This window comes from Lichenostomus cassidix, unplaced genomic scaffold (assembly GCF_008360975.1).
Source record: "Lichenostomus cassidix isolate B80296 unplaced genomic scaffold, HeHo_3.0 HiC_scaffold_37, whole genome shotgun sequence".
Classification (NCBI taxonomy): Eukaryota; Metazoa; Chordata; class Aves; order Passeriformes; family Meliphagidae; genus Lichenostomus; species Lichenostomus cassidix.
The window spans coordinates 424,891-434,863 of record NW_028147279.1 but is presented as its reverse complement, the minus strand read 5'-3'; the positions used below and the strand labels follow the sequence as shown (position 1 = coordinate 434,863).

Genomic DNA, 9,973 nt, shown 5'->3' with positions numbered 1-9,973 from the left:
GGAACTGAACTGGGAGAACTGGGGAACTGAACTGGGATTGATTACTGGAGCACTGGGAACTGGGAGAACTGGGAGAACTGGGAGTGAGGACTGGGAACTGGGAGTGAGAACTAGGAGTGAGGACTGGGAACTGGGAGAACTGGGATTACTGGGGAACTGAACTGGGAGAACTGGGATTGATTACTAGGAGAACTGGGAACTGGGATTGGTTACTGGGAGAACTGGGAGTGAGTACTGGGGAATTGAACTGGGAGAACTGGGGAACTTTGGGGCAGTTTGGGGGTTTTTTTGGGTTATTTTTGGGCAGTTTTGGGGTCTTTTGGAGTCCATTTTTGGGTCATTTTTTGGTCCATTTTGGGTCAATTTTGGGATTAACTTTGGGTCAGTTTGAGGTCCAGTTTTGGGTTATTTTTGGGATGAGTTTGGGATCTTATTTGGGTCCATTATGGATCATTTTTGGGTCAGTTTTGGGATTAACTTTGGGTCATTTTTGGGTCAGTTTTTGGGTCACTTTTGGGTGATTTTTGGGTGATTTTGGTCACTTTGATCAGCTCACCTGTACGACTGAGCATCCAACTGCATTGCCAGAGCACCTGGGGGGAAAAATCAGCACCAAAATCACCCCAAATTCACCCAAAAATACCCAAAATCACCCCAAAATTGCTCAAAACCACCCAAAATCAACCAAAATCCACCCAAAACCACCCAAATTTCTCCCAAATCCACCACAAAATTATCAAAAATCCCCAAAATCATCTCCAAATCCACTGCAAAAAAAACCCCAAAAATAAAAAAAAATCCCAAATTACCCAAAACATCCCAAATCACCCAAAATCACCTGAAAATCACCATAAATCACCCAAAAAAACCCCAAAAATCCCCAAAATTCCATCCCAAAACATCCCCCAAAAATCCCCAAAATCTCCCCAAAGATCCATGAGCTCAAAAAAATCCCCAAAAAATCCCAGAAAATCCCCCCAAAAGAAAAAACCACAAAAATACTCAAAAAAATCCCCAAAAAATCCCAAAAAATCCCCCAAAAAATCACAAAAAATCCCCAAAAAATTCCCCCAAAAATCCCAAAAAATACCCCAAAAATCCCTAAAAAATCCCCCAAAAATCCCTGAAAAATCACAAAAAATTCCCCAAAAAATTCCCCAAAATATCCTCAAAAAATCCCAAATCACCCAAAAAATCCCAAAAAATCCCCAAAATTCCATCCCAAACTCACTCCAAAAAATCCCCAAAAATCCCAAAAAATCCCAAATCACCCCAAATTTCCCCAAAATCCCCAAATTTCTCACCCTGGGACCGAGGTCTGGGATTTTGGGAATTTCCTCTTTGCCTTCTGGGCAAACTGTCTGACCTCTGCAGGCCGATGGCACCCTGGAAATTTGGGATTTTTTTGGGATTTTTGGGATATTTTGGGGATTTTTGGGATATTTTGGGATTTAGGGATATTTGGGGTCATTTTGGGATCATTTTGGGTAATTTTTGGGTCATTTTGAGTCAATTTTCCGTCACTTTGAGGTCATTTTTGGGATATTTTGGGGCATTTGGGGGATTTTTTTGGGATATTTGGGGATATTTGGGGAGGATTTGGGGATGTTTGGGATAATTTTGGGTCATTTTGGGTCATTTTTGGGTCATTTTTGGGTCATTTTGAGTCAATTTTCCATCACTTTGAGGTTACTTTTGGGGTATTTTTTTGATATTTTGGGATATTTTGGGGATTTTTTGGGATATTTTGGGATTTAGGGATATTTGGGGTCATTTTGGGATCATTTTGGGTCATTTTTGAGTCAATTTTAGGGTAATTTTGGATCATTTTTGGGTTATTTTGAGTTAATTTTGGGGTCAATTTTGGGCCATTTTTGAGTCAACTTTGGGGTCATTTTGGGGTCTTTTGGGGGTCATTTTAGGGTCATTTTTGGGGTCATTTTAGGGGTAATTTTGGGTCATTTTTCGGTAATTTTTGACCAAAACCACCACACCACACAATTTGGGTCATTTTAGGGTCAATTTTGGGTGATTTTTGAGGTAATTTTGGGGTCGATTTTGGGATCATTTTGGGGCCATTTTTGGGGTCATTTTAGGGGTAATTTTGGGTCATTTTTGGGATAATTTTTGGGGTAATTTTGGGTCATTTTTGGAGTCAATTTTGGGTCATTTTAGGGACATTTTTTGGGTCATTTTTGGGGTCAATTTTGGGTCATTTTTGGGGTAATTTGGGGTCATTTTGGAGTCATTTTAGGGTCAATTTTTGGGGACATTTTTGGGGTAATTTTGGAGTCATTTTGGGATCATTTTTGGGTCATTTTTAGAGTCAATTTTGGGTCACTTTAGGGTAATTTTGGGTCACTTTTGGAGTAATTTTTGGGTCATTTCTGAGTCATTTTTGGCTAATTTCTGGGATCATTTTGGGGCCATTTAGGGGTAATTTTTGACTCAATTTTGGGTCATTTTTGGGGTAATTTTTGGGTCATTTTGGGGCCATTTTTGGGGTAATTTTAGGTGATTTTTGGATAGTTTCTGTGGTCACTTTAGGGTCATTTTTGGGGATAATTTTGGGTCAATTTTAGGGTCATTTTTTGGTCATTTTTGGGTCACTTTAGGGTCATTTCTGGGTCAATTTTGGGGCCATTTTGGAGGCCATTTTTGGCCACTTTAAGGTCATTTTTGGGGTCAATTTTGGGTGGTTTTTGGTCATTTTTGGGTCATTTTTGGGTGATTTCTGGATCATTTTAAGGTCATTCTGGTCATTTTGGGGTCATTTTTGGGGTAATTTTTGGCCACTTTAAGGTCATTTTTGGGGTCAATTTTGGAGTAATTTTTGGGCCACTTTAGGGTCATTTTTGGGGTGATTTTGGGGTCATTTTAGGGTCATTTCTGGGTCATTTTTGGGTCATCTTTGGGGCTATTTTTGAGTAATTTTTGGGGTAATTTTCAAGGGGTGATTTTTACAAAACACAAACACAAAACAAGGGTAATTTCTGGGTCATTTCTCGGTCATTTTTGGTCATTTTTGGGTCATTTTAGGGTCATTTTAGGGTCATTTTTGGGGTCACTTTTTGGTCACTTTAGGGTCAATTTTTGGGGTAATTTTGGGTAATTTCTGGGTCATTTCTTGGTGATTTTTTGATAATTTCTGGGGTCACTTTAGGGTCATTTTGGGGGTAATTTTAGGTGATTTTTGGATAATTTCTAGGGTCATTTCTGGGTGATTTTTGGGGTCATTTTTGGGTCATTTTTGGGTCATTTTTAGGTGATTTTTGGGGTCATTTTTGGGTCATTTTAGGGTCATTTCTGGGTCATTTCTGGGTAATTTTTGGGTGATTTTTGGGGTCATTTTTGGGTGATTTTAGGGTGATTTTTGGGGTGATTTTGGGGTGATTTTGGCTGATTTCTCACCTGCACAGAGCTCCTGACTGCCAGAACTCTGGGAGGATCACTGGGAGGACCAAGGAGAATCCAGCGGCGATCAGTGCAGTGAGAGAACATCAGCTGGGGGGAAAAACATACCCTAAAATGGCCCAAAATGTACCCAAAAATACCCCAAAAAATACCCCAAATCCACCCCAAAATTCACCCTGAAATAGCCCAAAATGTACCCAAAAATACCCCAAAAATTCACCCTGAAATAGCCCAAAATTCACCCAAAAAACCCCCAAAAATTCCCCCAAACCACCCCAAAACACCCAAAAACCAAAAACACCCAAAAAATCACCAAAAAATACCCCAAAATCCACCCAAAACACCCAAAAATACCCCAAAAATTACCCCAAATCCACCCCAAAATTCACCCAAAAATTCACCCTGAAATAGCCCAAAATTCACCCAAAAAACCCGAAAAATTCACCCTAAAATAGCAAAAAATATACCCAAAAATACCCCAAATCCACCCCAAAATTCACCCTGAAATAGCCAAAAATTCACCCAAAAATTCACCCTAAAATAGCCCAAAATCCACCCAAAAATACCCCAAAAATTCACCCCAAATAGCACTAAAATCCACAGAAAAATTCACCCTAAAATATCAAAAAATATACCCAAAAATACCCCAAAATCCACCCCAAAAACCACAAAAATTCACCCAGAAATACCCAAAAATAACCCAAAACCCAAAAATTCACCCTAAAATAGCCAAAAATATACCCAAAAATATCCCAAATCCACCCCAAAAAATCACCCAAAAACCACCAAAATACACCCAAAAATCCACCCAAAATTAACCCAGAATCCACCCAAAAATACCCCAAAATTCACCCAAAAATTCACCCCAAAAAACCACAAAATTCACCCAAAAATTCACCCAAAAATAGCCCAAAATTACCCAAAAAAACCCCCAAAATAACCCCAAATTCACCCTAAAATTCACCCTAAAATATCCTAAAATGTACCCAAAAAACCCCAAATCCACCCCAAAATTCACCCAAAAATTCACACTAAAATAGCCCAAAATTCACCCCAAAAATGCCCCAAATATTTACCCTAAAATAGCCAAAAATGTACCCAAAAATACCCCAAATCCACCCCAAAAACCACAGAAAAATTCACATAAAAATACCTCAAAATATACCCAAAAAAACCCCCAAAAATTCACCCTAAAATTGCCCAAAATATACCCAAAAATACCCAAAATCCACCCCAAAAACCACAGAAAATTCACCCTAAAATATCCTAAAATGTACCCAAAAATTACTCAAATTCACCCTAAAAATTCACCCTGAAATAGCCCAAAATGTACCCAAAAATACTTCAAAAAATCACCCTAAAATATCCTAAAATGTACCCAAAAATACCCAAAATCCACCCAAAATCCACCCCAAAAATTCACCCCAAATAGCACTAAAATCCACCCAAAAATTCACCCTGAAATATCCTAAAATGTACCCAAAAATACCCCAAATTCACCCCAAAATTCACCCCAAAAATTCACGCTAAAATAGCCCAAAATTCACCCAAAAATGCCCCAAAAATTTACCCTAAAATAGCCCAAAATGTACCCAAAAATACCCCAAAAACCACAGAAAAATTCACATAAAAATACCTCAAAAATCACCCAAAAAACCCCCAAAAAATCACCCTAAAATTGCCAAAAATGTACCCAAAAAACCCCAAATCCACTCCAAAAATTCACCCTAAAATAGCCAAAAATATACCCAAAAATACCCAAATTCACCCCAAAAATTCACCCCAAATAGCACTAAAATCCACCCAAAAATTCACCCTAAAATAGCACAAAATATGCAAAAATACCCCAAAAATTCACCCCAAAAACCAGTAAAATCCACCCAAAAATTCACCCTAAAATCCCCCAAAATCCACCTAAAAATTACCCCAAATCCACCCAAAAATTCACCCCAAAAATCCCTAAAATACCCCAAATTCCCCCAAAAATCAACTCCAAATCCCCTGAAATCCCAACATTTACCAAAATTTTCCAAAATTCAAAAAATTCCCCCAAATTCCCCAAAAAATTCTCCAAATAATTCCCCAAAATCCCAAATTTCGCAAAATTCAAAAAATCCCCCAAATTCCCCCAAATCCCCAAAAATTCTCCATATTTCCCAAAATCCCCAAAATTACACAAATTCCCCCAAAATTCCCAAAAATCTCCATTTCCCAAAATTCCAAAAATTCCCCAAAATTCCAAAACCTCCCCAAAATTCCAAAAATTCCCCAAAATTCTCAAAATTCCCCAAAAGTACAAAAATTCCCCAAAATCCCCCAAATTCCCCAAAATTCCCAAATTCCCCAAATTCCCTAAAATCCCCAAATTTCCCAAAATTTCCCAAAATTCTCAAAATTCCCCAAAATTCCCTCAACTTCCCCAAAATTCTCCTCATTTCTCAAAATCCCCAAAAATCCCCAAAATTCCCCAAAATGTCCAAAATCCCAAATTCCCCCAAATCCCCAAATTTCCCCAAAATTCCCCAAAATCCCCAAATTTCCCCATCCTCCCCTCCCCCACCTGCCCCACCGCCCCCTGTGACGTCATCCCCTCTGACGTCACCGCCGGCTCCGCCTCCTCCGCTGACGTCATCGCCGCTGACGTCATCGCTCGCCCCTCCCCCTCCGCGGGGGGAGAACCGTCCTGTGGGGGGAGGGGCGAGATTGGGGCGATCCCAGTTCAGACCAGTATGGACCAGTTAGATCCCAGTTCAGACCAGTATAAACCAGTATAAACCAGTATGGACCAGTATGGACCAGTTCCCCTTTTCCACCCCAAAAATCCCAATTTTTGCCCCTAAAATCTGATTTTTTCACCCCAAAATCGCCACATTTTCTCCTCCCAGTCCCTCCCAGTTCAGACCAGTTAGCTCCCAGTTCAAACCAGTCCATCCCAGTATAAACCAGTACAAACCAGTTACCTTTTTTCTCACGAAAATTCCCATTTTTCACCCCAAAATCCCCATTTTTCACCCCAAAATCACATTTTCTCCTCCCAGTCCCTCCCAGTTCATCCCAGTTTATTCCCAGTTCATCCCAGTTTGCTCACAGTCCCTCCCAGTATAAACCAGTACAAACCAGTTCCCATTTTCCACCCCAAAATCCCCATTTTTCCCCCAAAACCACCCCGTTTTCCCCTCCCAGTCCCTCCCAGTACAAACCAGTCCCTCCCAGTCCCTCCCACTTCCCTCCCAGTCCATCCCAGTATATCCCAGTTCCCTCCCAGTATAAACCAGTACAAACCAGTTCCCTTTTTACCTCCAAAATCTTCATTTTTCACCCCAAAATCGCCGCGATTTCTCCTCCCAGTCCCTCCCAGTCCCTCCCAGTCCCTCCCAGTTCCCTCCCAGTCCCTCCCAGTTCCCCAGCCGGTCAGACCGGTCGGGTGGGGGAGGGGCGGTGGGGGGAGGGGCGAACCTGCGGCTTGAGCTTCTCCAGCTTCGCTCTGCTCCCAGTATGGACCAGTATGGACCAGTTAGCTCCCAGTATGGACCAGTAGGGACCAGTTTGCACCAGTACAGCCCCAGTGGGGCTTCCCAGTTTCTCCCAGTTCATCCCAGTTCATCCCAGTTTAGACCAGTAACCCCCCAGTCCCCTCCCAGTCCTTTCCCAGTCCCTCCCAGTTCAATCCCAGTCTGTCCCAGTATAAACCAGTCCATCCCAGTCCATTCCCAGTCCATCCCAGTCTCTCCCAGTACAAACCAGTAAGCCCCCAGTTCATCCCAGTCCTGTTCCAGTTCATCCCAGTGCCTTCCCAGTATATCCCAGTTCAGTTCTCTCCCAGTCCCAGTATAAACCAGTCCATCCCAGTATAAACCAGTCCATCCCAGTCCATCCCAGTCCATTCCCAGTTCATTCCCAGTCCTCTCCAGTTCAAACCAGTAAGCCCCCAGTTCATCCCAGTCCTGTTCCAGTTCCTCCCAGTCCATCCCAGTTTGCTCCCAGTATATCCCAGTCCATTCCCTGTTCCCTCCCAGTACAAACCAGTTCCCTCCCAGTTCCCTCCCAGTCCATTCTAGTCTCTCCCAGTACAAACCAGTTCAATCCCAGTTCCTCCCAGTTCTCTCCCAGTATATCCCAGTCCATTCCCTGTTCCCTCCCAGTACAAACCAGTTCAATCCCAGTTCCCCCCCAGTCCCTCCCAGTCCATTCCCAGTTCTCTCCCAGTCCCTCCCAGTATAAACCAGTTCCTCTCTCTCACCTCTCTCCCCGCAAAGCACTCTGGGAGGTCAAAGGTCAAACCCCTTTCCCCTCCCCCCTCTCCCCGATGACGTCACCGCTCGGTGGGTGTGGCTTTCCCGCGCTCAGGCCACGCCCACTCGTCAGCCAATCGCTGCTCTTTATTGCAATTAGGGAATTAATTGGGGAGGGGAAGGGGCGTGGCCAGGCGGAGGGGGCGTGGCCTGGAGGAGGTGGGCGTGGTTTAAAGAGGTGGGCGTGGCCTGGAGGAGGTGGGCGTGGCTAAGGCTCGTCCTGAATCCCACAGCGAAGGTTGGCAGGAACGGCGATGTCTGTGGGTGAACTGGTTTGGACTGGGAGGGACTGGGAGCAAACTGGGATGGACTGGGAATGAACTGGTTTGTACCGGGATGGACTGGGAGGGAAGTGGGATATACTGGGAGCAAACTGGGATGGACTGGGAGGGACTGGGAATGGACTGGGAATGGACTGGGATGGAGCTGGTTTGTACTGGGATGGACTGGGAGGGACTGGGAGGCCAAGGAATTCCCATTCCAGTTCCATCCCAGTCCCTCCCAGTATAAACCAGTTCCCTTTTAACCCCAAAACCCCCATTTTTGACCCCAAAATCTCCACGTTTTCTCCTCCCAGTATATCCCAGTTCGTCTCAGTCTCTTCCAGTTCCATCCCAGTCCAAACCAGTATAACCCAGTTCCCTTTTAACCCCTAAAATCCCCATTTTTGTCCCTAAAATCCTCATTTTTCACCCCAAAATCCTCATTTTTCACCCCAAAACCGCCCCGTTTTCTCCTCCCAGTCCCTCCCAGTCCCTCCCAGTTCCCTCCCAGTCCCTCCCAGTACAAACCAGTTCCCCCCCAGTACGAATCGGGGCTTTTTATTTCGTATCAAAGGTGGTTAAAAGGTTATTTACAAGCCACACCCCCGGCGGTGGGCGTGGCTCCGGCAGGCCACGCCCACCTCGTCCCTTCTTCATCACCCCTCCCCCTCCCCGCCCCTCCCCCACCCTTGTGCATTTTTTTGGGGACATCCGGTCGCCCCTCCCCCACCCCCGGCCCCTCCCCCACCCCGAATCTCCTTAAATGGCTTTGAGTGGATTGGTGGGCGGGGCTTGGGGGTGGGCGGGGCTTCCCCAAAAATTGGCCCCAAAATTTGCCCAAATTGCCCCAAAATTTGCCCCAAATTTGCCCCAAAATTTGCCCCAATTTTGCCCAAACTGTTCCCAAATTTTGTCCCAAAATTCTCTAAGTTGACCCCAAATTTTGCCCCAAGTTGACCCAAAATTTGCCAAAATTTGCCCCAAAATTTGCCCAAATTTGCCCAAAATTTGCCCCAATTTGCCCCAAAATTTGCCCAAATTTGCCCCAAAATTTGCCCCAAAATTTGCCCAAAAATTCTCCAAGTTGACCCCAAATTTTGCCCCAAGTTGACCCAAATTGTCCCCAAATTTTGCCCAAAAATTCTCCAAGTTGACCCCAAATTTTCCCCAAGTTGACCTAAAATTTGCCCAAAATTTGCCCCAAAATTTGCCCAAATTGCCCCAAAATTTGCCCCAATTGTCCCCAAAATTTGCCCCAATTTTGCCCAAACTGTCCCCAAATTACCTCCAAATTGGCCCCAAATTGTCCCCAAGTTTTGCCCAAATTTTGCCCAAATTTGCCCCAAAATTTGCCCAAAAATTGCCCAAATTGGCCCCAAAATTGTCCCAAATTTTGCCCAAAAATTCTCCAAGTTGACCCCAAATTTTGCCCCAAGTTGGCCCCAAAATTTGCCCAAATTGTCCCCAAATTGCCCCCAATTTGCCCCAAATTTTCCCCAAATTGACCCCAAAATTTGCCCCAAAACTTGCCCCAATTGGCCCAAATTGACCCCAAGTTGTCCCCAAATTTTGCCCAAATTCGTCCCAAAATTTGTCCACAAATTCTCCAAGTTGACCCCAAATTTTGCCCCAAATTTTGCCCCAATTGTCCCCAAATTGTCCCAAAATTTGCCCAGAAATTCTCGAAGTTGACCCCAAGTTGACCCCAAAATTTGCCCAAAAATTCTCCAAGTTCACCCCAAATTTTGCCCAAATTGCCCCCAAATTATCTCAAATTTGACTCCAAATTATCCCCAAATTGTCCCAAATTTTGCGCAAATTTTGCCCAAGTTGTCCCCAAATTGTCCCCAAATTTTGCCCGAATTGTCACCAAGCTGTCCCCAAATTGCCCCAAAATAATCTCCAATTTGTCCTCAAATTGTCCCCAAATTACCTCAAATTTTACCTCAAATTGTCCCAAAATTTGCCCAAATTATCCCAAATTTTGCCCAAACTGTCCCCTAA

At 43.8% G+C, this 9,973-nt stretch overlaps 2 protein-coding genes and 1 long non-coding RNA gene across 7 annotated transcripts in view; 1 reads left to right on the top strand and 2 right to left on the bottom strand.

Annotated features, from left to right (window-relative positions):
* RPS19 (ribosomal protein S19) overlaps positions 1-9,973 on the bottom strand; it is a 50,945-nt gene that overhangs the window by 5,878 nt on the left and 35,094 nt on the right. The window lies entirely within an intron of this gene.
* Positions 1-9,973, top strand: part of LOC146423496 (uncharacterized) — a 45,516-nt gene that overhangs the window by 7,643 nt on the left and 27,900 nt on the right. The gene's annotated exons all lie outside the window — the stretch shown is intronic.
* Positions 501-7,054, bottom strand: LOC146423500 (uncharacterized). Of its 3 annotated transcripts, none has more exons than XM_085044693.1 (5): positions 6,871-7,054; positions 5,975-6,097; positions 3,412-3,504; positions 1,305-1,386; positions 501-593 (listed from the first exon to the last, which is right to left on the bottom strand). In XM_085044693.1, the coding sequence occupies exons 1-5, from the start codon at positions 7,006-7,008 to the stop codon at positions 553-555; spliced, it is 477 nt and encodes a 158-aa protein (XP_084900819.1). In that variant the 5' UTR covers positions 7,009-7,054; the 3' UTR covers positions 501-552. The 3 variants fall into 3 exon arrangements, 2 of the variants coding, with proteins under 2 accessions (XP_084900819.1, XP_084900820.1); XM_085044694.1 differs by lacking the exon at positions 6,871-7,054 and adding an exon at positions 6,712-6,799; XR_014847459.1 differs by lacking the exon at positions 1,305-1,386 and having other exon boundaries at positions 515-593; positions 6,871-7,034.